This window comes from Telopea speciosissima, chromosome 1 (genome assembly GCF_018873765.1).
Source record: "Telopea speciosissima isolate NSW1024214 ecotype Mountain lineage chromosome 1, Tspe_v1, whole genome shotgun sequence".
In the NCBI taxonomy this organism is placed as follows: Eukaryota; Viridiplantae; Streptophyta; class Magnoliopsida; order Proteales; family Proteaceae; genus Telopea; species Telopea speciosissima.
Genome location: NC_057916.1, coordinates 27,680,884 through 27,707,114, shown reverse-complemented (window position 1 = coordinate 27,707,114; position 26,231 = coordinate 27,680,884). Strand labels below are relative to the sequence as shown.

Here is a 26,231-nt window from a genome sequence, read left to right as displayed (position 1 = left end):
GCAAGTATACATTTTCATTTTCCCCTTTTATTTTGGCACAATGTAGATAATTAAAATAGTATTCATAATACTTTAGGATAGCATGATCGTTTTTATTCTATAATTATCGTATTTTAATTTAACCCTACATGTTGAGTATAAGAATTATCATTGTGGGAAGATATTCAAAAATTAACATCTAGTAGATTGACAAGTATAACCAAGCAAGGTATAGTATTGATACCTTCCCAACCTCATAACCTCGGACTCTCTAAAGAATTGATCAGACTTTCAGCCAATTCATAGAATTTCTAGAGAGAGAGTTTTGGCAATCCACCACGACCTCTCAAGTCCCACCGCCCTACCTAATTCCAGGATAAGGGTGGAACCTGTAATAAAAGTTAGCCAGCTATGTACACTCACGTTAGTTAAGTAGTTTTAAAACCAATTCAAACATGGGACCAAAAATACCTTTTATTTTTTTCTAGCCTAATGATTGACAACTTGACCATTCTTATCAAATCCGATTTGAGGAGTCGTTCCAATTCTTTCAAAGAGTTGTTACAACCACCAACGTCTGACCAAGTTTTACACAAGAAACCACTTAAAAATATTCGACTCTTGCACATGGGGGTTTAAAATCTGAATCCTTATGCCCTTCAATTCGCTGCCCCTTTCAATTCCTCCAATTCCTCATATAAGGGCAAAAATGATCACCCTACCCTCTACCCGAAAACACTACCCAAGGTGGGATCCACTCCTCCCTATTAGAGGAATCAAAGGAATTGGAGGTGTCCGCGAATTGGAGGTGATAATTGTTCTTCAAATCTATGAGGTCTCGGCCAATGTATCCAGATTGGCCCAATTGTGCACACATCAGTATAGATCGGCCAATCTGATACCGATTCTTTAAAACCATACCTACCTATAAGAAGACAAATTATATATATACAATTGGATTAAAAAATAAACAAAAATAGAAGTACAGAAGAAGAAGGGGAAAGACCACATCGCATTGAATTATCCAGAAGAGAAGATAAAGATTACAATGTATTGAACACCAACCACTGAATGAAGGAACAACAATAACTAACTTCCTTTTCATGATTTCTTCCCTTCCCTTATATTTATGTATACTCTCTCTCTTTCTACTTCTCTTTCTCAACAAATATTCTTCAAGGAATCAAATTGAATGGGGGTAATGTAATAATAGACAACATAATAATGAACAGCAAAACGCCAGTCTTCCCAGCGTTGGACGAATTCCGTTAGCTTAGCGAGCTCTTTATTCCTGTGAACATTTACAATCGCCAACCCCTCTCCAGCGGAAAGGAAAAATCTGGCTTAAGAATCATTGGGTGAGTGAGTGAGTGTGTTGTGAGAATATTACATGAATTTCTTCACAATAATTTTTTTCTTCCTTTTTACAAAAAATAAAAATCATAAATCAGAGATCCTTCTTCTAACTCTTCCTTCCTAGTTCCTCTCCTCTTTGGCTTCTAAATAATTATTTCAGAGGAGAAGGCATGTCTCTGACTGCTGCTTCGCCTGTTGCTTGGCTTGCTGTTGAGACCAGTAAGCGTGGGCCGAAAGGACCCTGTCCAACAGCTCTTGTGGAACTGGTTCTCCCCTCCTTTGCTGAGGGGATATTCTTGCCGTGTGCACCAGTGTTTTCCATTTGTCCTGTGCAGCCCCCCCAAACCCAAAACCCATCCATGTGAGACAAAATCATAAACTAACTTCGCTCATCAATCAATATTACATATTATATAGTTCTTTTCATAAGGAGATGATGATCCAAACACAACCATATGGTCCCCTTAAACTTTTCGGCTTTAAACACATTCGTAACTACTGGAAGATTAAGATTCATTGCTTATTCTATAATGATAATCACCATATGACGTCATACAGTGCAAGGATATTTTCTACCCAGAATACAAAAAAGCTGCATATGCTCTTTCCTATTTCCTTTTCTTTTTCTTCAATAAGAAATTAACCAGGGAGCATGGAACTGTCGACATTTAGACATCAAAGTTGAGACTCTGGTTGGTATAACCATTTTTGCCCAAGAACTTTTCTACCCCGGGACAGCTTTGCTAGACAAAGAGCTTAAGCAACCTATGGCCCACTAAGCCTACCTATGGTAGTGAAGTGGGAAGGTAAAAAAAACTACACAACAACACTTGTTTGGCAGGTCAACGTCCATTTAGGTGGCTACAGCAAAGACCTCTGGTTAACCAAAGCAAGGAAAATTGAAAACCAAAGCCTGTTTCCTGAGATGTCTACAGGTTGCTATGGTTTGAGTCAAAAAAAACCCCTAAGGTTACAGGTTACTTTGATTAATAGGGATCAGCCGACTTATACCAAAAGAGTCCCCCCAGCCAAGGGTTATGAATAATACAACTAGAGAAAGCTTTCCTTTTTTAAAAAATAATTTGGTCTTATTACATACAATTTTAGGAGAAATTTGGGGCCAAAAAAACTTAGTTTACAATTAGTCATTACGGAGTACGGATATGGAATAAAACTGAAATATCTAAACAAATTGCTTACCTTCAAGTCCACGTAGGTTCGATGCTTTGCATTATCAAAAGCACGCAGCTTAACGTCACGCCACCTGCAGATTCAAGAGATGAGTAAACTTGTTTACAAGATAGAATTCCTCCTAATTGAGACTCAAAGACCGGAAAAAGGATACTCTGGTTGACCAAGGCTGTGGAAATCATTACATACCTTCCAGTCCCAAGTTTCTCTACAGCTTGAACAAGTGCTTCCACTTCTGATACAGAGAAGGGCCTTCTGATCCTGCGCTGTACAATTTCAGAACGCCTAGATTTCGGGTTGAATGGAACAACAGCCAATGCCTCAACACTCATAGCAGGAACAGCAACAAGTGCTCTGGAATCAGATGTGATTTTGTCTGCAGAGATGTCAGTAGGAGAGGGAACCGAATCATGATCACTTTCAATACCGTTGCCTATGTTGGTCATTGGAGGATCTAGTGAGGCAATGGAAGCCCCTGGATCTAAAACATCACTGGCTGGGTACCTGGTAATACATCAGAAAGTAAATTAGAAAATTCAGTGGGGATTGAAGATGTGAATCCCATTGCTTCTGGTAAACAATGCTCACTATTTTCAATAACGTAAAGAGAAATGAAAATTCAAATCCTGTTCTCCCAAAAAAGATCATGGTTACAACGTTCATTACAATGGTTAAGCCAAACAAAAACTGTCACTTACTCCCCCCCCCCCCCAACCACCACCAAAATAATATATATCTATACCAAGGCTTAAGATTATGTTATTGCTTCAAAACATAGGCGCACTGGGGATGATTGTGGAAAGAAAAGAATGTAAAGAGGGGTGAAAAAAAATCTATTTTACAACTATATCCTACAACTAGAGACCTAAGAATAAGAACAACCTGGTTAGTTGTTGAGGTGTATCACTAGGAAGTCGAGGGGAAGGATCTTCAGAACACAAAGGAGGTGGAGAATTTGTAGGGTTAGGCTCCAGCGTAAAACCCAAAGTGTCCAGCTTGTCCTCATTACAGATCCCAGTCTGTAGCAGAGTGTTGTTGTCATCTCTAACCTTCTTCCCCTGAAGAAGTACACCAACGCGTAGTCCACCTCCAAGTACAGCAGTGACAGCCTCCATAACTGTCCTCTACAGAACAAATCATAAGCACATAACAATAATTAGAGAAGCAGCATCCCATGACAGAAGTCACACAAGTTTTGTAGAAGGGGAACCAAATACAGAATACAGGTAGGTGAAGGACTGGGAAAAATGTGTGTATTTCATATGGCCGCAACTGCCTCATAGTAGCGTCCTTGGACAATGCAATCTAAGGTGCATCCTAATGTCTGGCCACTAACTGATGAGATCACAAGGTGTGATGAGTGCCTCATGCTCTCTTAGAACTTAAAAAATTTCTGCAAATCCACCACTCACAAAGTGCAAGTTGAATTTGAAATGACGCAACTCATAACGATGAAAAGGACCTTAACTTGTTTTTCAGAAATATAACTTTCAGATGTAGAAGACGTAGTCAGGGATCCCTTTTTCCTCAAACTTCACATTGGATTTTTTGTTCTACCCCAGGCACCAGGCAGTAAAATTGATACATTTAGCATGACATAATAAGATAGAAGAACATCATCATACCTTCAGTGAACCAACAGTTGCAGTTTCAGGAATCTCAATGAAGAGCTCTGGCACACGAAAGGACTTGATACGAAGCTTCACTGAAAAAAATCCGAGATAGTGTGTATGAAAATCTTTTAAAGCTCAGAACCCAATCAAGTCAAAGAATTAAACAAAAATCAGTCTGTCAAATGACTCTCCTACCATGAGAATCCCTTGACCGGAAGGTTGCTTGTGGACCTGCCACAGAAGATGATGCCCCACTAGCTGCATAAAGAAACATGATGCTTAAGCAAAGACTCCAACTAATCAGAAAGCCAAAATAATAAGAAGGATAGCATTTTTAGTGGTAGTTAGAAAGATTGAGGAGGTAGAAGTAGACCTCCATGCAACGTTGCACCTGTACCAGTCACATCTCTATGAATGCCCTTAATAGGTGAATTAGCAATGCCTTCACTACTAATCCCACCATCAGATGTTGACATAGACCTTCCATCAAACAGCTTTCTCTTTTTAAAAGGAGAATTCCTCTGTGATCTTTGACGTGTATAAGAGCTTTTCCTACTGCGGTGAACAGGCTTTGTTTCCTCATCTGCAAAGAAAAATCAGAATCTCAATTGTACAGATGAAGAATTTAAGTACTCTGACTAGTGTAGGGCCACCAACATAAGAACAAAGCGGTTGCTTACCACTGTTTGAAAGTTCCCCATCTTTCAGCTTTGGGGCCATTTTCCAACATTTGGAAGCCTGCAACTTCCTTATCCTGCGGTCTCCAATACGTGGTGGTGACCTGAAGCCCTTCAAAGCTACATTGCTAGGTTGAGTGCAACCAGAAGAGTTTTCGTCATCATCTCTACTAACTACCTTTACATCATCTCGACGCCCAGAAAGAGAACGACGAGGAACATGGACTCTGCCCAAAGGTACCTCAACACTGCTATCTGAACTGACCAATGCTTGAGGTTTCCTATCCAATTCCATTGGACCCTCCGTACTGCATGTATCAGGGATAGTTCCATTAATCACACTTCCGATCTTTCGTGCCTCGGTGTCTACTGGTTTCTCAGTTTCAGCCTCAGTGTTGTCAGCACACTTGCCAAAACCTGATGAGCCTATCTTCACTTTGTTAGGAAAGTTTCCAAAACTACTCTTGCCATTGCCAACAACTAACTCCTCAGCAGAACCAGACTTCTCTGAATGCTCAGGATTAGTCATTACTGATGAGGGTCCTGAACCCCCAACACTTTGAACATGTGAGAATTCCTTTGAGATATTATTTTGTTTGTGGTCTCTGAGCTCTGAGACAAATAAACTCTCATTGCAGCTTCCTTGATCGCAAGATTCTAATTTCAATTGATTCTCTTCATCCACTTGTTCCTGTTTAACAATACCTTTAGCAACAGGATACTGATGATCTTTCACAGTCAATGGATCACTTGGTGCAGGTGAATTTTCCCTCTCCTGTAATATCTTGCCAGCTACAGTAGCCAATAAGTCAAAAGCACACATTTGATTGTTCTCGACTTTCTTTCTAACACAACTTCTCCCCTAAATCATTGATAAAGAATCAGAAGTTTGAAATACTCCTTCAACAAACAGGCAAAAGTTGAAAAAAGAACCAGTCATAAAACTGTAAAATATATTTACCCTGGCTGATCTTGACGCTCGGGGCATGGCAGGCACTTGGTAGCCAACAAACCCATAGTCCAACCTCTTCTGCAACACCATATCTAAGAAACTCTACCAACATGAACTCAGCAAGCACAAATCACCAAAACCATAGTAGCCATTTTCCTGTTTACAAATACAAAAATGCATGATAACTGCTTAAGTTCTCTGTGCCAATGATTGAAACCCAATCAGCAAACAAAAAACTAATGAGCTGACTTCACCAGGTAACCAACTAAGCATCTGAATACCAAAAATAACAGGATTCAAGTACATCCAATAAATACTAATCATGTTTCTGTACTCTTTCCAATGAGGTAAGGAAACCCATCATATTAACTGTGAAATTGAGATTGCAATATAAATCTCTTTCCAAAAGACAACATTTAGAAAGGAAATAAAAATGACATTCCAGATGGATGCATTTCCTTAAAAGAACTAATAATATGCAGCCAGGAGGTAAACCAATTCTTTCTCCTCGTGTGTGTGTGTGTGTGTGTGTGTGTGTGTGTGTGTGTGTATGTGTGTGTGTGTGTGTGTGTGTTAGAGAGAAAGAGAGTCTGTCGGGAGAGAGGTGCACGGGTGGAAAACCTAGCACCGCATATAATTCTCATATGAAAGATCAATTCATCAGTTTTGACAAATTTAAAGGAAATCTACCCAATAGATTCCATTACACGGAAAACTATTGGAATGAATTTTTTCATTAATACAAATTTTCCTTAATAAAAAGTATTTAAGGTTTTGCCACCTTTAATTGAACTTCACAAATTAACGGCATTAACTCAATTTAAGTGGTTTATAACGGATCTGTATGAACGAGAGATGAACAATAATCCCCCGCGAGCGGGGGCACGAGCGAGAGAGAGAGAAATCAAAGTAAGTTAAGCAAGAGGCCTATGTTATTGTAATTACATCAAAGACTCTCACGATTCACAAGCACCAAACATCAAATTCAGCTCTAGAAGTTGTAGAGAGAAACTAAACGATTGAGACAGAGTATGATATATTATACGAGATCCCAAATAGATAACCAAAAAAAAAATTTGAGCAGAGAAGATTAAAGTCTTAAATTTGAAGAACTTTAAAGTAAGTTCAGCTAATCTCTGGGAAACAGATGATTTCGAATTGATTTACAGCAATTTCGTCCCTAAAATTTCTGCAATTTCAAATAATAAAAGAAATAAATTTAACAGAAATAAAAGATAGTAAAACCGAAAAACCCCGAAGTGAAGAGACGGAAACAACATAATCAAACACTACGCAATCATCCATTTCTATACAGAATTCTGTAAAATCAACATTAAAGTAAATCGTAGGTCCCAGACCCTCACAACAAGATCAATCCAGATAATTTCAAACAATTAAAGTCCAATTCAGAGAAATTGATCAGATCTCAACATATACCATGAATTCCATGGCGGAAAATCCAACCTTTTGCAACATGAAAATTACAGGCCTGCCTAAAACCCATCCAGAACCTCAGATCAAACCCATTAGAAACTTAATTTACAAAAAAAAAAAAGTTTAAGACGGAAGTTTTGGCAAATCCTCACCCCCCCCCCTCCGAGGGGAGAAGAAGGGGAAGGAGGAAAGAAGAAACAAAAAATGAGAAACAAATTCTTTATAAATAAAAAAAAGACAAACTCATCTAAATGCTAAAACCACGGAGAAAAAAATTGAAACTTGCAAACCAGAGCGCAATAACAAAATAACAAAGCAGAATTCAATGGACGGACCTATTCAGTAACAAGTTTCAGGACGGGCTTGTCACAATTCTCGATCAAGGAGAGACCTTCACTGCAACGATAAAATTCCGGCAAATTGCTACAGAATTCCGGCACGTGAGATCAGTGATCTACAGAAGGGTTTATAGAGATCACAGAAAATTTGAATTTGTCTTCAAACAAAGCTTCTTCTCTCTGCCTTTCATCCTTCCCTTCCTCTGAGAAAGCGCTGTTTCAGACGCTACCTTCTCTCTCTTTCTCTCTCCTTCTCACCAAAACCAAAACCCCCATGAAAACCACCACCTTTGCTTAAACCCCAGTTCTTATACCTTTGACCCCTTTAACCGGAGAAACCGGTAAAAACCCATACTCCTCCCCTACAGCCAGTCACCTAAACCACCAAAGACTGTTTCATCTTTTCGATCGATCCACAAAGCCTCCTAATCGATTAGATGATTACCACGTGGCGTTCTTTCAGAAAAAGTTTGGGTACCAATAGTATCGGGTATGGACATTATTAATGTGCATTCCCCCTCTTTTTTTTTCTTTTCTTTTCTATAAATAAGATACGATCTCCACATATTGCGTTAATACATGCCATTGGCATCTCATTATCTCATGTGATCATTTTCTTTTCTTTTCTTTTCTTTATTGGTCCCCCAATATTCTTTCTTTTTTCTCTTAATCCCATTAACTATATTTACTTATCTAAAATAGTTAAATTTCATTTGTGCTTGAGATTACACTTTTACAATTTTGGATTTAAATAATTACATTTATAACAAAGAATGTTTTTGCTTATTTAAATGTATTATTATATAATTCTCAATAAAATCCAAATTTTCTTGTTAATTTGACTATTTTATCCTTAAGTTGTTATGTGATATCACATTAAGCATGCTTTTCTGAACTAATAAGATATCATGATTTTTATACGAGATCAGTTTAGACCACTTTAGTTAATTATTAGTTCACCGAGATTTAGCAATTCTACAGGTAAGATGGGCGGGAGATTAGCTTGATTTGCCCAAGAGTGGACCAATCGCGTGGTGGTGGCTATCCAAGCTAGCTCATATTAATTATATTTTAGTTAGTTAATAGTTGTATTTTTTTCTCTATAATTATTATTCTTCGTAAATGGTCCAGATTAGGGGTTTTTATGTAATTAACATAATTAATTGGTATAAAGGTCGTTTTCTCGAAGTGCATGCAGTAGACACTGTTCAGTTATTTATACATACATACATACATATCTATTAATTAATTAATACATTAAATTGACCTACTTGCCACGTAGGATTCAAATCGGTGACCCGCCAGGGTGGAAAATCTGGAAAAAAAATTTCTTATTCAAAAAAGAGGACCGGTACTGGAGAGATAAATTGAAATTTTGAAAATGAGAAGAGAAAGAAAGAGAATGCCGTAGTAGGGGGAGAGATGTGACGGCGAATAGAGCATCGCTTTCGCAAAAGTTGACGGTGTTGGTCGGAGAGGGATGAGGTGGAGACAGTGGAGAGCCAAGAGATATAACGGGCGTTAGTTTCGGGGATAAGGGTAAGTTAATTCTTGTGGTGGGAGTGATGGGGTCCGTCCGGGTTTATTGAACTTGTGTGGGTTTTGGATGGATACTTGGATTGTGGGTATCGAACGCCACGACTTTTACGACGGTTAATAGTTATCCCGTTAAAAACTGAGAAGAGTGTTGTGCGTGGTGTTGTTTAAGAACTTGGCACCCGTCTGTCGTCAATCGCCTTTTGTCTTTGGTCCTCGTACGACAACTACGGTCTACCAAGACCCTATGCTTGCCCTTATGTTATTTACACGTGTAGCTACCGAGACCCCACTGACTAATTACACAGTTTTCTCCGATCTCTTGCCGTTTCTTCAGTTACATCGTCTCCTACGAGAAAGCGGTGGTGTGGACTGGTGGGGCCCCTAGCCTTAAGGCTGAGGGTAGTCATTTGTGGGTGTCGGGGTTTCTCATGCATGTCATGACACCACCTTTGGTGGAGGATGGAAGATGACATACTTTTTATTTGCCATCACTTGTCATGTGGCAGCCATATATGGTCATGCATGTTATAAAAGATCCCATACTCACCTCCTCTATCTATTCATGGGAAGTTTTTTTCACCAAAAATAAAAAATTCATGGGAAGTTTTACCTGGATCCGGCTCCTCTCCATGGAGCTCAGTGCCCAGGGCACATCCAGAGACATCTAAAGGTTAGGTTGTGCCATACACATCTTAGTGCACGTCTAAAGATGTGTGTGGTACAATCCAACAGTTGGATGCTCCCTGGACATGTTGGGGTCCCTGGAGAGGAGCTCAACTCGTTTTACCCTCGCCCCTCCCTCTTCCTCAAGGAAGCACGACAAGTGTAGAACAGTGCATCTCTAACCCATAAATAAATAAATAGGAAAGAGATTCTATGTGAGAAAGCATATATAACCCCTATGCATGTGCAAGGCAAATGGGAGTGCACGCTGCATCATTAAATGGACATTCATTACCGCCTTTCATGGGCCTAGGCCGATCATTTTGCAACCCCATGTCTAGAGTCCAGGAGGTACACTCTCCCACATGGAACATTTGTCTTAAATAAATATAGGGGAAAAAAGACTCTATCCTGGAATGTAGCTCTTACACCTAAAGATGTCAAACGTGGTTCTGGTTATTCGATTCGGTTGCAGTGCGGTTTACATTTTGATAAGATGAAATCAAAACCGAACCGAATAGGAATCAATCAAAATCAAAATCATTTTACATATGGTCCGATTTTACAAGTTTTTTTTATTCGTTTTTATTTATCCGAATCACAACCAGTTTACATTCGATTAATGTAGTGTCGGTTTTGGGAAACAGTGATGAAGACAATCTCGGTTTACAAGACCTTTATATTCCTGCGTTTCTCCATTCCCTCCCAGTCTCCCTCAATCATCATATTTCCCATGCCTATGTGATATTCTCACCCATCCTTCTTTTCCTTTTCTATTTTTTGTATTAGAAAGTAGGGTTTTGTTAATCCATTTTAATATCATTCATAATTTTTAATTCATATTTGAACAAATATAATATATAGTTAACCCATGACATTATACATATTTTATGTTTCAAGTATGATGCAATAATTATGTTTATTAAATTAATTATGTTATTAATTAATCCAATTGATGCATGAGTTAATATTCGAGTGAGAGGCACAGGTTTCTATTCGATTTTTTTAGCTTCTTATTCAGTTTAGGACCGCGATTTTGTGGTGCAAATCAAAACCAAACCAAGAAGAGAACATATAAAATCAAAACCGGATCATTTTTTTGGAAGTGTAGTTTGGTTCGATTGTAAACGGTCAGTTTCGATTCCGATATTCAGTTTTGGTTCCAGTTTGACACTCTTACCTATGCCCAGAGACATGATGGCATAAAATGATCGCACTGTCCCATGAAAGTTTGAAATCTCACCCCTGTTGATGCTTTCTCGTGTGCTCCCATTGGCCACCATGTTGATGCAAGGGCCACGCTCCTAGACAGAAAACTATTTCCCATAAATATAAGAAAAAATTTTATTGGTTTTTTTTTTGTGAAAAAAAAATAATTAATACGATCCGCCAAAGAAAAATAAATCAAATTTCTTTAAAGGAAAAAAAAAACACAAAAAGGATCTTTGGTTGTATCCTCTCTTGCCAAACTAGTGAAACTACTATTCTCTTTGTAGGCCTTACATAATTGGGAGAGAGTAGTAGCAAAATGTAGATGGACCTAAGGGTGTCAATCAAATTAGTCTCAGCCAGTTTTGGTAGGGCCATAATCGGCCTTGTGCAGCCGAAGGCCAACCAAGACCATGACTGACTAAGCATATGGTCTATAATGCCCAACATCGTGGTCTACCGGTAAATAATTGGATGGTAATGGGCCTTAATCGGTCATATACGTGATTTACTAATGCTCCACCCTCATTGATGTTCTCCATCGTGATACGAATAGCTGGTTTGCTACTAGAACGAGTGTTGCGTCAAGAAATCGTCGAGCGGTCCTGTGAGTGCCGTTACCTGCAAGTGGACCAAGGGGTCAATAGAGAGAACCGGTGTGGTTCCGGCCTAGAGCTCTCCGATGCCAAAGTTAGATCTTCTGAGCAAATAGATGAATAGTGATTATTCAATATGAGTTTAGTTGTCCCCCAATGGGGTTGTGTACCTTGCCTTTTATAGTAGTGCATGGCGGTGTGAAGAGTCCCAGTTTGATGGCAAGTGTGTCGTTGAGTGGATAGAGGCCCTGGGTAATAGGGCTCTATCCTGATTGGCCATCTCCCCGCGGGAGGGAGTGTCCTGGTGGTATTAAGATCCTTGGCGGATAGATACTCGTGTGTGATGATAACGTCGTTGGTGCTTGAATCCGTCTGGGTGACGTGACTTCTAAGCGGTGGCCTAGAGTCCTGGTGGTGACATGAGTCTGTAGTGACACGATTGGGTCATAGACGAGTGGCCCCGGTGTCCGTGTACATCACGTCCACGTCCACGATGCCGCGCCTGGGTGAGAGGCCGCGCCTGGGTGAGGCCACGCCTGGATGCAAGCCGCGCCTGGGTGCAGGCCGCGCCTGGGTGTAGGCCGCGCCTGGGTGAGGCCACGCCTGGGTGAGGCCGTGCCTGGGTGCTGCCGCGCCCGTGCCCGGGTCGGACCCCGGTTCGTTCTCCTTGGTTCTAGAGCGGGTCATCCTATGACACGTGGCAGCCGCTGATTGGTGCGGTGAATCTTGGATGTATCAACGAGTATACCAAAGACAAAAGGGGGTAAATTACAAGTCACTCCCTGATGTTTAAACGAAACTTAAATCAACTCCTGATTTTTCAAAATACTCATCCATCCCCTTCTACGGTAATAGTGTTAATCTGGTGTTAGTTATTGGTGTGAAAGAACTATTTTACCCTTATACTAAAATATTAGAATTAAATTTACAGCACCCCCCCCCCTGCGTGGCCTCTACAACATCTATAACATAATAACTATGACCGGGCCTCCCTTAGAGGGCTTTGTTGTAGCTAAGGAGCTGAGCTATCTTGTCAGCAAATTTCGATTAGGATTTGGATAAGGGTAGCTCATCTATTGAGCTACTGAGCTAACATTGAACTAATCCAACATGGTCTTGGCGCTCCTTGCATAGGACCAAAGTTAATGTAGATCTGATCCTAATCAAGGTAAAAGTCCCAAAACAAATAATAAAAAGAACAATAACAATTGGAAAGAAATTCAATAGTTGACATTCTATTCATTTGTAGGAGTAAAATTAAAAAATACACAAAAAATAAGGTATTATCGATTATTTGTCAAATAAGATATTAGACCAAAAAACTTCTCAATAAATCATTATAAGAGGGAGGGGGGGGTGCCGTAATCTTAAAACATTGGACTAGCTTTATAGTTTTAACTACCACCCCCATGGTTTGGGATTGAAAAAACCTGATTACCTGAGTGTCAAGTTGCGCGTGAGACACTCCACCACATGGCAAGTGGTGATTGGAAAGAATTGTAATTAGCAACAGTAATGGCAATTAATAGTGTTGTAGCTTGTAATAAAGGCATAGGTGGGGTGGAGAAGTAGGGCCATCAAATCTGGAACCATACAGTCCAAAATTCAAAAACAAGAGGGTGAGGGTGGGGGTGGGGGGGGGGGGGTGGGATTATAATTTGAACGGTGAAGATTGATTGGGTCTAACAGTTGATGAAAGATGATGATAACTATAAGACCTGGATAATATTGGGGGCTGGGGAAATATGGTTCACCAAATAAGTATCTGAAACATAATCCGAATATTCTGTATGTATATCCATATCGATCTTGGGTTTTCCGATGGGTGGAAGGTGGGGACAGGGGATAAGACGGTCGTGTAGCGGTGTAGGGCAGGGGAGAAAGAGTTTGGATTCTATTGAAGAAGAAATAAGAAGAATCTGCCGCGGGCGATGGTCGAATTCCATGTATGATATGGATGTATATGTTATGTATTATGTTGTTAAAATCTCCAAGCTAAGCAGCTGCTGCCGTAGCACGTGATAGCTAAGTGTTAGTTTCTTGGCATCGCTTTTTGCAAGCTAGCTGGCCCACGTGCGTGAAAGAGAGATGACATGTGGTTGGATATGTATATATATAGAGATGAGAGAGAGAAATGTGGTGTGTGAGGCAGTGAGGGGTGGAGGTGGATAAGTTGGGAGAAAGTGCAAAGAAATAGTGAGAGAAAGGAAAGGAAACGTGTGGATGTGTAGGCGGTGGAGCCCACGAGAATGGGGCAATTTGCGATTACGGCTGAAATTCATTCTCCCTCTGGACCCTCTCTCTCTCTCTCTCTCTCTCACCCAAAGAAAAAAGAAAAAGGCCAAAAAGATACAGCAGTCGTTATATCATTGGTCCAGAGTTTAGCTGCAAATTTCCTCATAACTAAATACATTTTCCTATTTAAAAACATATTAATTGTCGGTTTTTTTTTCCTTTTTTTAAAGGCCCTGCCCTGATACTCTGAGACGTTCTTTGTTTACTATTCAGACTTGGGAGGTTGGGCAGTGGAGGGTGGGAGGTTGGAGAGAGATTAAAGCTTACGAAACTCTGAGTTTTCTTGACGTACAAGCGACAGTCTTTATTTGAGGTCATGACCAAATTGTTAAACACAGAAAAAGGGGAAGAAGGAAAGTTTTATGACTCTGGCTTTGCTTCCAAGTTCCAATTCTTCTTCTTCCTTTACAGCATAAATCTCTTGCAGGCTTGGGAGTATTTAGGGTTTTAAAAGCTGGAATCGGCCTCAAATCTGCCGAAAGTTGCCGGAATCAGTCAGGAATGGACAGAACCCTAGAAAAACTATACTAAAGACACTGATTCCCTTGGCAGGAATTAAGATTGATCTGGCTGGTCCAGATCCAAATCAACCGATTTGACGATTCAATTCTAATTTTTTTAATCCCTCAAGTATTAAGAAGAGTTGATGTATGAGAGTTGAATTGACTAGTCATAGAGAGAGAGAGAGACCTTGCAGGAGATCAAAAGGTCAAGAATCAAAAGAGCAATTAGGGGTTGGAGGGGGGGGGGGGTGGGGGGGACCTAAATTAGATAGATGATCTAATTAATGTAATCATTGTTTGTTTAATTCCTGTATTCATCTTAATTGGGTCTATCTTCATCTCTGATACCCTCCCTCCCTGAATCAAATCGTCCAATCCAATGGGTTGCATTTTATATATAGAAATGTGCTTGGGAATGTGTGTGATAACTTAAATAAAGAAAGGGACAAATACAAAAATAAGCACAATCTACCATTTAATCTCTTGCCGTTGCCCACAAATGTAATGTTGTGCCTCTTCCCTCCTTTTTATGTATAACTGCTCGTTTTTGGTGATGTTCCACCCAGATCTGCTCTTCCATCTCCAGTTGTTAAATTGTTAACAGAAATCCACCTTTCATCCTTAGGTTACCCTTAAAAAATAATAATAATAATTTCAGTCCACATGCCATCCTTTGATTTATCATAACTTCTTTTGTCGGTAATATATGTTCGGTGGATACAATAAAGGGTTTTAGGGAAGATTCTCTTTTCTTCTTAATTTAAATATTAATTGACTAAATCTTATTATTTTGAAGAAAAAATTATTATTATGATCTAATGGAGAACCAAATTAAGTATTAACATGATTTACATAATCTGTCAAAATTTATATATAGAGAGAAAAGTCTCTTGGGCAAGTAGTGTAGTCTACGGCACCATTTCCTCTCTCTTTTCCTTTTCCCTCTCTTCCAACTATCGCCTATTGGCTGGCTGGCTCCTCCATCCGGTCCGGCTCAAAAAACTTACTCCCATTTTTATGCAAATTTTTATTTTTTCTAGTAAAAAAACAAACTTGTAACATATCATACCCACACAAAAAATAGTTCTACCAAGTGTTGTAATGTTATCAAATGGATTGGTGGATCAGTGGTATGATGGTTAACAAGAAATTTTAAAGGATTAACGTCGAGCCATATTTTTCTATCCCTAAGAAAAAATTGATTAATCATCATTATAAAGGATGAATTCGTTAGAGGGAGGACCTCGGTGCAATGGTATGTTTGCTCTATTGCAACCTAGCTAGTAGTTGCAGAGTCAAGAAATAGTCTCTTTGTGAGTCAGGGGTAAGGCTATGTCCATTATGACCCTCCCCAAACCCTTCCAGTGCACTGGGCACACCCTTTTATAAAGGATTAATTCCATCCTGGACAAATGAAAGTAATTTTCCCAATAATTCAGGGTTTCATATAAATGAGGATCATCATGCAAATTAATAAAGCATATGCTATATATTAGGATAATCGTGAAAGGAAAGATGCTCATCTTAATAGCCATTCTCCCTGGCTCCCCTGCCACCCCCTTTACTCCCCGATCATCTCCTTGCCTAGTGGTGGGGGTTTTTCACATATTTACTAACGCCTCCCTATCTAATAAGACTAAGTCTATGGGTATGGGGACAGTTATCACTACTAATCTTGGGCGCCTGTATATGGTGTCTACTGAGCACGACTTCCCCAGCTCAGTTATTATTGTGGAAGCTAGAGCAATTCGTCTTGGATTGAAAGCGACAGTTATTCCGACTGTCAAGTTCTTGTAAATTGTCTACTAGATCCTTTACTCCACCCCCCCTATTGAGATCTTCATCATTATAGTGGATTCAAGGCTTTTCTCTTCATCTCTTTCTGTTTTGTTGGCAGAGATGACAATGCTTGTGCCCACGCTATCTCTAAGTGGATGTTGTGCTACCCTTATTCGAGTTTGTGGAAGTCTTTTGATAAGGATTAAGTATTGGGTTATCTAATTGTTCACATATTAAAATTGATGAGAAATGGGCATATATCCCATACAGCATATCCACCTTAGTTTTTCTCTCTTTAAAATTTCAACCATGCAATTATTCTTTCAAAAATTAAATATTTGACTTGTCAACAGAATGATCAAAAGAGCCATAAATTGTTGTCCTTATAATTATTTTAGAGTTTTGCTTGCTAGACGACTATTGTTAAGGTGTTATGGTTTTACAGTGTTTTTAATATGCCTAACTTACATAAATCATTGCATGCACTTACACTTGACACCTATCACAATGATAAACAACTAATTATCTCGTTATGACATTTTCCTTGTTTAGGCAACCTATCACTGTCTTTGATTTCAAGAGCAAACTCCATAAGATGAAGAATAATGAAAAAAATTCTAACGTAGGATTAGAGACTAATTCCCTTATAATCATGGTCGTAGTTAATTAGTTCTTAACAAAACAAAATAACTGACTTAAGTTAAAAAAGAAAAAAGAAGAAAAAAAGTTTCATAGAAGCAAGCAATGATTATTCAATTGTAGTTAAATAAATCTTAATAATTAATTAATTGATTTTGTTTTGTTTTATATATGCGAAAGAATCACGTTACTTGTAAGCTAGGCTCCCAACTAAGGTGGTGGTTGTGACTTGTGAGACAAAAACGTAGAGATTGGTAGATCTGCTGGCAGGAAAACCTACCCAACTGATTAAGATGACTTAATTAGTTTAGTAGTTATAAAGCCACACACCAATATTGAAACCAAATTAAAATGACTTAAAATACATTATTTCTTTCCCGGTGCATGTTTATATAATAAGTTTCTCTATCTCTCTCTCTTGGCTTCTTGGCCTCTTGGCCTCTTGGGAGTTAAAGGAGAGAGATTGATGGATAGATCAGAAAATATAATAAAAATATTAACGAAGGGAAAAAAGGTTTGAGTCCATCACATTCACATGCCGTGGTGTGAGAGGAGCGAGCTGTACAACCCTTTGTTAATTGTTTTAATATTATAGCTAGCTGAGGTAATAATAATAATCATAATCATAATAATAATAATAATAATAATAATAATAATAGAAAAATTAACGTGTACAGGAAAGGATATCTTCACGGCTTCACCACCTCCCCCTCTCCCCGTTAGGTAAGCACATGAGTACTCCAGCACCCTCTGCTAGACTAAAATTGCCATCACTGGACCAGCAAAGTAGCAGCTAAGGATCTCCCAATACATATGGGTCAGGCCGGATCCAGATCTTATAGAGCTGCTTGGTAGGACCATGCTGTCAAGACATGGCGAGGCGTGCAATGATCGTCTTATCCCTGTCCAAATGCCTTGTCCAAATGGAGGTGAGACGATCATTGCACGTCTCACCGTGTCTTGACAGCACGATCTTACCAGACTACTCCACAGTAAAGGATCGGTTCAGAGCGAGCCAACTTTGACATCCGTGCTTTTAATATTTTGAGCCGACAATCGAAGACTCACCAAGGTGGAAATTATCCTTCGAATTTGCCAGTTGCCAACTTGCCACACCCTTTCCATCTCTAAGGAATTCTCTAAGCTTCCCATAAATGGGCAGACATTCGGAGGAACAAATCATGTATGCATGAATTGATGCACTGTTTTCAGATTGGGTTGTCTGGTTGGATCATTGTTGGCAAAACCAGACAATAAAGAAGCTACACCATGTGATCGGTCAGAGCCGATACCTCTCTGATACCGATCCGATCTGTATTGATACGTTGTATTGGATCGGTTCCGTATTGGCTAGTATCAGTCAAAAAATATTAAAAAACTATAAAATTAAAAGTAAATTAGAAAATCATGGTTGATACCAATCCGATCTGGCAAATCAACCTATCCAATCTAGAGATTACGAACTATTTTAGAGTAATGGCCAATACCAACCGATCCAATCCTGATTTGGTTGATTCAACCCAGTTGACTGACTCAGGGAACAGTCCGCTAGTACCAGGAAGGATCGGTCATTATTTGGAATTGATCTAAATTGATACTGATCCAATTCAAATGATTTTGATCGATCCGATCTGAGGTTACAAATCATGGGCTACACAACTCGGAACAAAAGGATCGCGTTTTTAACAGAAAACAAATGATTTAAGTTTTCTTTTGCCCGAGGTAAATAGAAAATGATTATGTGACACTATGATTGGATTTTGGATGTCATCACCAAATCAAAGGTTTTCCCAAAAAACCAGGCGATTTTTTTGAAGAGATTGGTCCTTGGTTGGGACAGGATCGAAAAGAGGATGGTCCTAGTTTTTCCTTTATTGACCATGAATACCTATGGGTTGGATCATCAAGAGTAAAACCTAGATTCGTTCACCTCGACAGTCTACGGGCCGATGTGTTTGGCAGTGTTTCTATTACAGAAATGGTTAATTTTAGGAATTGGTATTAGAAAGGGAATTTTTAGGCCTGTGGGGACCCAAAAAAAAAAAAAAAGAGATCGAAATCTTGAGAGGCAAAATTGTCCAATCCAACTCGATACAATCAAAATGTATTGATGTTAATATCAGTATCGATTTAGGAATTACTATGGTTGAGAGAGTTCTTATGTGTAGGCTCTGGCCTTTGGGGGGCTAAAAAAAAAGGGAATTTTGTTTTTGAGCCATTTTGAAAGGTACGTTAGCACCTTTGTGTCTATCTCTCTCTTCCTTACATGAAATGATCTCGTTGGCGTCTTCTATATGATACTATTTTGTCGTACAGCATGAGTGTGTGCTCTTATCTTAAAGAAGGCAGACTTGTTGTAGAGTCCATCTAATCCTGTAAATTATTTTTTAAAAAGGTTCAAGCAATAGCTTCTTACTCTTTATTCTCACGGAAGACAAACGATGGATCAGCAATAATAAAATGCATCTATCTAGAAGAAGAAGAATAATAATGAAATAGAAAAAAAAACAAATGGAACAAACGATGAATCAGCAATAGAAACTAATGGAACAAACGATATGATCTCTCAGTTAGGTTGTGTTGAAATAGAGATGTCAATCTTGGACTGGAACAGATTAAGTGAATCACAATCGATCGACAATAATTAGAACCGATTATTAATTGATCGGTTCTAGTTTAATTAGTACTTTCGATTGATTTATATTTATATTCATATTATAAAGAGTTTATATATAGATTTTGGATCCAGTTTTCTCTTAATTAACCCACGGTGAAGATAGAATCTCTTCATCCATAAGATCTGACTCTGTAATGTCTAGAGAAGAAGGGTGGTCCAATCATCGATCATTTTCTTGCGCCAAACATTCTCATGTTAAAATGGGTCATTGAGTCCATAGGCTTTATATTTCATCCATCTATGTCTAATTTTATCAAGAACCGTGTATGGGCTCAATAAATGGGCTTAAGAAATCTTTTATAATTTTGTGTTTTAAATTGAGTGGCTTTTGTTCGAAAAATTATCTTCTCAGGTTCTCTGTCCTGTACAGTTAGTTCCCCAGTGCCTCTAATAAGAGTGGGGTGTATCCCACCCGGGCATGCAGTGTGTTGGGGCAGGGGATAAGGTGGTCATTTCTACCTCCTATGAGAGGATCCTGTTGTTCTCCCATTAAGAATTGAAACCAAAACCATCCCAGTATTAATTGGTACTTGTTCCAACATTTGTAAACCCATTAAGACCTATTGCTTCACAAATCACAAATGCCTATGACGTAGAAAATAGAAATCCATGTAAGGGAGGGGAATGTGAGCTCGCTCGGCTGGAATTCTAAATATGGCTCCTCTCTTGGTGTTGCTTCAGCTTGGGGAGAAGCATTTCTTATTATTCGTTGCTTTCCAGATATAGCCATCTCGTAAAAGATGCATAGCCAATTGTTTTTATTTTCTTAATACTTCTTTTTTTTCCTAAATATGTTAGAGTTTTGGCATTGATTGGATCGATTCAAAGTGTGAAGTTTTTCGATTTATGAAGTCGGAGCTAAATCAACAAATGGGGATGAGCACAAGATGTTTGGTGGTGGCGATGTTAAGTCAAAATTTTCCAGCCAAACAATTGATATTCACGTTAGGGTATTTGAACAAAATGAAATTAGGGTTTAGAGTCACCTCTTTGAACCACAAGCGTAATATCTCCAAAAGAATATGACACGGGTTTTCTCGATCAAGGATTGAACAAGAACATAAACAACGAATTAATCTCACATAATAGGGTACAAAACCCTATCTCATAAATGATAAAATGATGGAGGAGAGAAAGGGTCTCAGAAAAATTGCAAACAACAAAATAGGGAATTTATGGATTAAGGGCATTCTTTTCACTCTCCCATGGTTATATATTTGTAAGTTTTAAACCCCAATCTACTAAAAAACTCACATGTTAAGTGGCGAGATCCTATTAGGTGATCCGGCCTAGTATGCTTTGGTAAGTACAACTATAACCTTATAAATAAATTATTTACTTATTAGTATATGGTACGTAGAATATAATTGAAAATCTTTTTAATAGATATAATATATAATTAATTACACTTTTTTCTCACCGCTTAACAATATCACATGACAGGATTTATAGGCTTGAAATTTTTTTTTTTGGGTAGAAAGAAGATTTACCGAGTAGGGGGAACATGTGTACAACCTATGGCATCAGCTTCATAGAGCTGAGATAACCAAGGAATGGAATGTGGTCAATCTATCTTACACATGATCGATATGGCCCTCCTTGCCAGGGCATCAGCAACACTATTGATAGCCCTTGGAATACAAATAAAAGAAACAGAATTAAACAAAGGGATTAGCAAAGCAATATCCTAGAAAACTAGGGCTGCTTCCAGCGATGGCACCCTCGAAAAGTCCCAACAAAGTTCGATCACTTCCATATTATCAAACTCCACTTCAAGGCCAACGAAGCCTAGCTCCAAAGCATTGTAGAGTGCACTCCTAATAGCCAAGGCTTCACCTTGGATAACAGTAGAAAAGAACTGTGGAATTGAGACTACTTTATGGGATTCTCCACGATGGTCTCTAAAGATGTAACCTATTCCTCCTTTCGTCGAGTGTTGAGATAATGTTGTATCACAGTTTGCCGTAAGAAGACCAGGTTCTAGAGCTTTCCAGGCAACCGCCGAGTTGTGTCTTAGAGTAGGAGCAGCACCCGTTCTGATTGGCACTTTGGCAGCCGCATATTCTCCATACGCCTTCTCAGTAGGGATGTAAATGGATCAGATTCGGCTCGGATAGTGCTATATCTGCATCCGCATCCGATTAGCTTTTGGACGGATTCGGATAGTGCTAAACGGATTCGAACACGGATATGGATCGGATATTTTATCCGTTTACATGTAAATATAGCTTTTCGGATAGCTATAAGCTATCCGTATCCGTTTAACTTTCGGATGGATTCGGATAGTGCTAAACGGATACGGATACGGACACGGATACAGAAACGGATTTCGGCTATTCATTTACATCCCTACTTCTCAGCCATCGAGATAACTTCAACCGGAGACCAACACTTCCCTTGGAAAACCCTCTCATTCCTTGCCCGCCATAGGTACTAACAAATAAAGAATGCCTTTGATAAAGCCTCTTTTGCTACTCTCTTATCGGATCTAAAGAGGGTCGCCCAGCTACTTAACCAGTCTGCAAGCATCGGATCTCTGTCCTTTGGAGGAGAGTAAGAGAGACAGCTACCAAACCAAACCTGCTTTGTGAAGTCACAACCAAGCAAGACGTGGTCTGCAGTTTCCATCGCCACTCCACACACATTACACGAGGGATCAAGGGGTACCTTCCTTATAGAGAGTCCTTCTCTTGTCATAAGACCCATTGCACAGGCATGCCAAATGAATTCTTTAATTTTGGGCAGCGTATCCATCGACCAGATCCGTTTTCAACTATCGTCTGAAACCTTCTCCCAACGATGGACATATGATGACGATGGTCTAGCCGTTGCAGCTTGATGGGCTTCCATAACCAGCAACCGGTACGTTGATTTAACAGAGAAAACTCCCTTTTTCGATAGTCCCCAGATTAACTAATCCTCCCCAACATATCTACTCAAAGAAATTTTCATAATTGCTTCTCTTACCTGAGGTTGGAAATGCTCCTGGAGCAGATCAAACCTCCAACAGTGGGACAAAGGATCAATAAGATCCGACACATGAGTCAACGAGTACAACAGAGGGCGTTGTTGTTGGATTATGTAGCTTGGGCTAGATGGGATCCATCTATCAGTCCAGATGTTCACCTTTTCGCCAGTACCAATCTGCCACCTCAAACCCTTTAACAACGTCCGTCGTCCTTCCAACAAACTCCGCCAGCCCCAAGATGGTTTGTTTCCCAAGCGTGCCTCAAGAAAGCTTGTATTGGGAAAATAAATAGATTTGAGAATCTTTGCCCAATGTTGATCTGGGTAGGTCCATAATCTCCATGTTGTCTTTGTCAACATTGCCTGATTTTGTAGGCGAGGATCCTTAAATCCCAAGCCACCCTTTGACTTTGGTTGGCACAAATGCTCCCATGATATCCAATGGATTTTTTATTCCTTTGCAGAGTCACCCCAATAAAAATTTGCTGCCGCCTGCTTTATGGAATTATGGTGGGAGATGGGCAATTTAAAATGTGATCCCGCATAATTGGACATTGGGGCAATACCCGCTTTTAATAGGACCTCCTTTCCTGCGTGTGAGAGAAAAATCTTTTTCCAACCTTGTAAGTTCTTAAGAGCCCTTTCCTTCACATCTTGAAACAACACCTTTTTAGAGACTCCAAAATCGATTGGGAGACCCAGATATTTGGATGGGCCATCTCCATAAGGGACCTTCAAAATCCTTGAGAACCACCTTTTGAATCTTGTGTGGGTATTGGGGCTAAAAGTAAGTCTAGATTTTTTAAGGTTTATTACCTGTCCTGTTGCACTGCAATATAAGTCCATGCATTCTTTAAGTGTCATCACTTCCTGCAATTTCACCTTGGAGAAGAGAATATAATCATCTGCAAATAGCAAGTGCGTGATTGAAGGCCCCCTGTGACGGATTCTGATCCCATTCAAGCATCGACCCACAGCAGCCCTATCGATGATTGCAGTCAAAGCCTATGAGCATAGGATAAAGATAGCAGGCGAAATAGGGTCTCCCTGGCGAATGCTCCGAGAAGGGACGATAGAGCCCTTCACACAACCATTAATAAGGAGACAGTATGTTACTGAATGAATACACTACATTACTAGATCCACTCATGTCTTTTGGAAACCCAGCTGCAGAAGCATGCCTTCAATAAAGTTCCACTCCAGTCTGTCATAGGCTTTCTTCATATCCACCTTCAGCGCAAGAAATAAATCCTTTCCTTTTTTCTGCCTATTTATGTAATGAAACAATTCATGTGCAATCAGGACATTGTTTAAGATGAGGTGAGAAGGCACAAAGGTTGATTGTGCAGGAGCTATGATCTTATGCAAAACTTCAATCAAACGATCAGCTAACAATTTTGTAATCACCTTAAAAACCACATTACATAGTGTAGACACTGAATTTTGTCACCCCCCAGCAATGATGACAACTGGACACGGACAAATATTGGTATCTTTCTCAAGAAGGACTATTGCCCCTACATTTGAGCCCAATCACTCAGACATCCCTAAAAATGACTTATAAAACCATTTTACCAAATGCTGAAGGAGGTACTGCTCACCTTCCCCAATGGAAGACTCCTACAGTGCTGTGGTGAATTTTTACATCGCCGTGGGAGGTTGAAATGTCATCAAGATGACATCACCCACGGCACCGTGGAGGGCCATGGTGGACCCACACGACGCCATGAAATGTGGGGCTCCCCCTATAAATAGGAGGGTCCCCCTCCCCCATTTTTCAAGGAGAAAGAGGTAGAGAGACCCTCCCATTTCTCCCACTCAAGCTCTCTTGGCCCCTGAGGTGAATGTGAGCGATTTTGTCCGAGTCATGGGTAGATCCTTCGACTATCCACTTAAGTGACGAATGCTCCCGTCCCAACCCAGCTGTTATTCCATCAGCATACGAATAGCAATAATCTCTTTTTTATAGCCGTTATTTTGTATGTATACAAATAACGAGAATCTCTTATACAGTCGTTGCTTTGCCCGAAGTCTGAGTAACGAAATCCATCTCATATAATCCTTACTCTATCTGATAAGAGAGAGGCAAGCCAATCGTTCGTCTCTACTTGAGCCGTGGGACATCGCATATTTCATATTTGATACATTTTTCATTTATTATTTGTATTTCTTGATAGGTATCTGGCTCTTTTCTTATTTTTGGCATAATGTAGACCATTAAAGTAACTTGCTTTAGTGTACATAGTAAATGATTTTTTGCTTTCTTTGTCATGTTTAGTACACCATAATCTAGCCTTGCATGTTGATATAGGATGTATTATTAAAGGAGAATATTCGAAAACAAGCATCTAGTAGATAGACCGATTTATCCGGACGAGGTGGGTGCCTAATACCTTCCCACTCTCGTAACCTGACTACTTATCTTGAATCTCTGACCAGACCATATAGAATCACATAGCCCTTTCCGCTAATTCCGTATACGGCTACACCCATTGGGTCCTAGGCCCTAATCCTAGGTGGCGACTCTATTTCTTTATGAAGCATGATCTCAATCCCCATGATGATATGTCGGAAAGATATGCCGTTATTCATCGAAACCAATCCTTGTTGCCATAAGTCTGAGGAACCCTCGTCCCGAGGACCGCAATACTTACACATAGGCTAATTGGTCTAAACTGATCAGCTGATTCAGGTTTAGGGACTTTGGGAATAAGACAAATAAAAGTCCTATTAAGCTCCACAGGTAAGGTTCCAACATTAAAGAATTCCACAACATAAGAGAACAGCTCATCCTTTATTAGATCCCAATATTTTTGGAAAAAGAGTGGTGGGAATCCATCCGGCCCAGTAAAGGGGCCATGGCAAAGAGGCCCGACCGAACCTCCTCTAAAGAAGGTGGTTTACATAGTCTATCATTCGTATCAGTAGTCACAACAGGGTTTACAAGATTTAAAACATGGGACACAGCATCATTATCAACAGGTTCAGATGCATAAATATCTTAAAAGAAGGTGCATAAAATATCCGTAACTTCAGAGTCAGAAGAGGACCAAGAACCTGATGGGAGCTTGAGCTATAGAATTTTGTTGTGATTCCGTCGTTGCACCGTGGAGATATGGAAAAAAGAAGTGTTCTTGTTCCCACACTGCAACCACAAAATTCTGGACTTCTGCTTCCACAGCTCCTCTTCCTTTTGAAGCTCCTCATCTAAAAGCTTCTGAAGTTCTTCCTTACGGCTCAGGGAGTAAGTAGATGGTGAGAGACTTTGAATATGTTCAAGCTCATCTTTCAATCGCTTTATGTTCTCAAATATATTTTCAAACACCTCCTTATTCCATTTTTTAAACACGATCTGGTAGTTTTGGATCTTCCCCATCAGCTTTTGCACCTGCGTTCCTCCAGCGTTATAGGACCAACCTTCTCAGGCTGCATTAAGGCAATCATCATGCTTCAGCCACATGGATTCAAACCTATACGGGCGACATCCTCTAAATTTCCCTCCTTCAGCATCTACCACAATAGGCTTGAATTGAATCTCCTTAAGAAAATCCTAATCCGTTGGAAACTTTTTCAGAGAATCTCGAGCATATTGAAGTTAATAAATTTAAAAAAAAAAAAAACACACTTTGTTTTCAAATATAATTATTAAATAATAATTTAAATAGTTTTGTATATTATTTACAAAGTTTCCATGGAACTCGAAATTTCATCCTAATCATAGTTGGATATGTCTCTCAACTCAAGATATTTATTTTATTCGAGAAATGGATTCCATGTTAAGCATCTTTTCTATTCATTGATAAAATTGTGAATCTACAGGTGAT

At 39.5% G+C, this 26,231-nt stretch overlaps 1 protein-coding gene across 2 annotated transcripts; it reads right to left on the bottom strand.

The window, feature by feature from the left end:
- Positions 1 to 1,204: 1,204 nt before the first annotated feature.
- On the bottom strand, positions 1,205 to 7,815 carry LOC122672583 (telomere repeat-binding protein 5-like). 2 transcript variants are annotated; one of them, XM_043870049.1, is made up of 10 exons: positions 7,538 to 7,815; positions 5,778 to 5,924; positions 4,820 to 5,678; positions 4,531 to 4,722; positions 4,335 to 4,397; positions 4,152 to 4,231; positions 3,409 to 3,650; positions 2,716 to 3,030; positions 2,536 to 2,599; positions 1,205 to 1,662 (listed from the first exon to the last, which is right to left on the bottom strand). In XM_043870049.1, exons 2-10 carry the CDS (start codon positions 5,856 to 5,858, stop codon positions 1,492 to 1,494), a joined length of 2,067 nt encoding a protein of 688 aa, XP_043725984.1. In that variant the 5' UTR covers positions 5,859 to 5,924; positions 7,538 to 7,815; the 3' UTR covers positions 1,205 to 1,491. The 2 variants fall into 2 exon arrangements, with proteins under 2 accessions (XP_043725984.1, XP_043725979.1); XM_043870044.1 differs by having other exon boundaries at positions 4,513 to 4,722; positions 7,538 to 7,814.
- Between the last annotated feature and the right edge of the window lie 18,416 nt (positions 7,816 to 26,231).

What these genes read in the sequence shown, in the direction of transcription:
- LOC122672583 (XM_043870044.1), bottom strand. Translation starts at nt 5,858, where the DNA reads ATGGTGTTGCAGAAGAGGTTGGACTATGGGTTTGTTGGCTACCAAGTG. An exon ending in TGGGGAACTTTCAAACAGTG is followed by an intron (nt 4,723 to 4,819) that starts GTAAGCAACCGC and finishes TTTTCTTTGCAG; the next exon opens with ATGAGGAAACAAAGCCTGTT. An exon ending in GAACCTACGTGGACTTGAAG is followed by an intron (nt 1,663 to 2,535) that starts GTAAGCAATTTG and finishes GGGGCTGCACAG; the next exon opens with GACAAATGGAAAACACTGGT.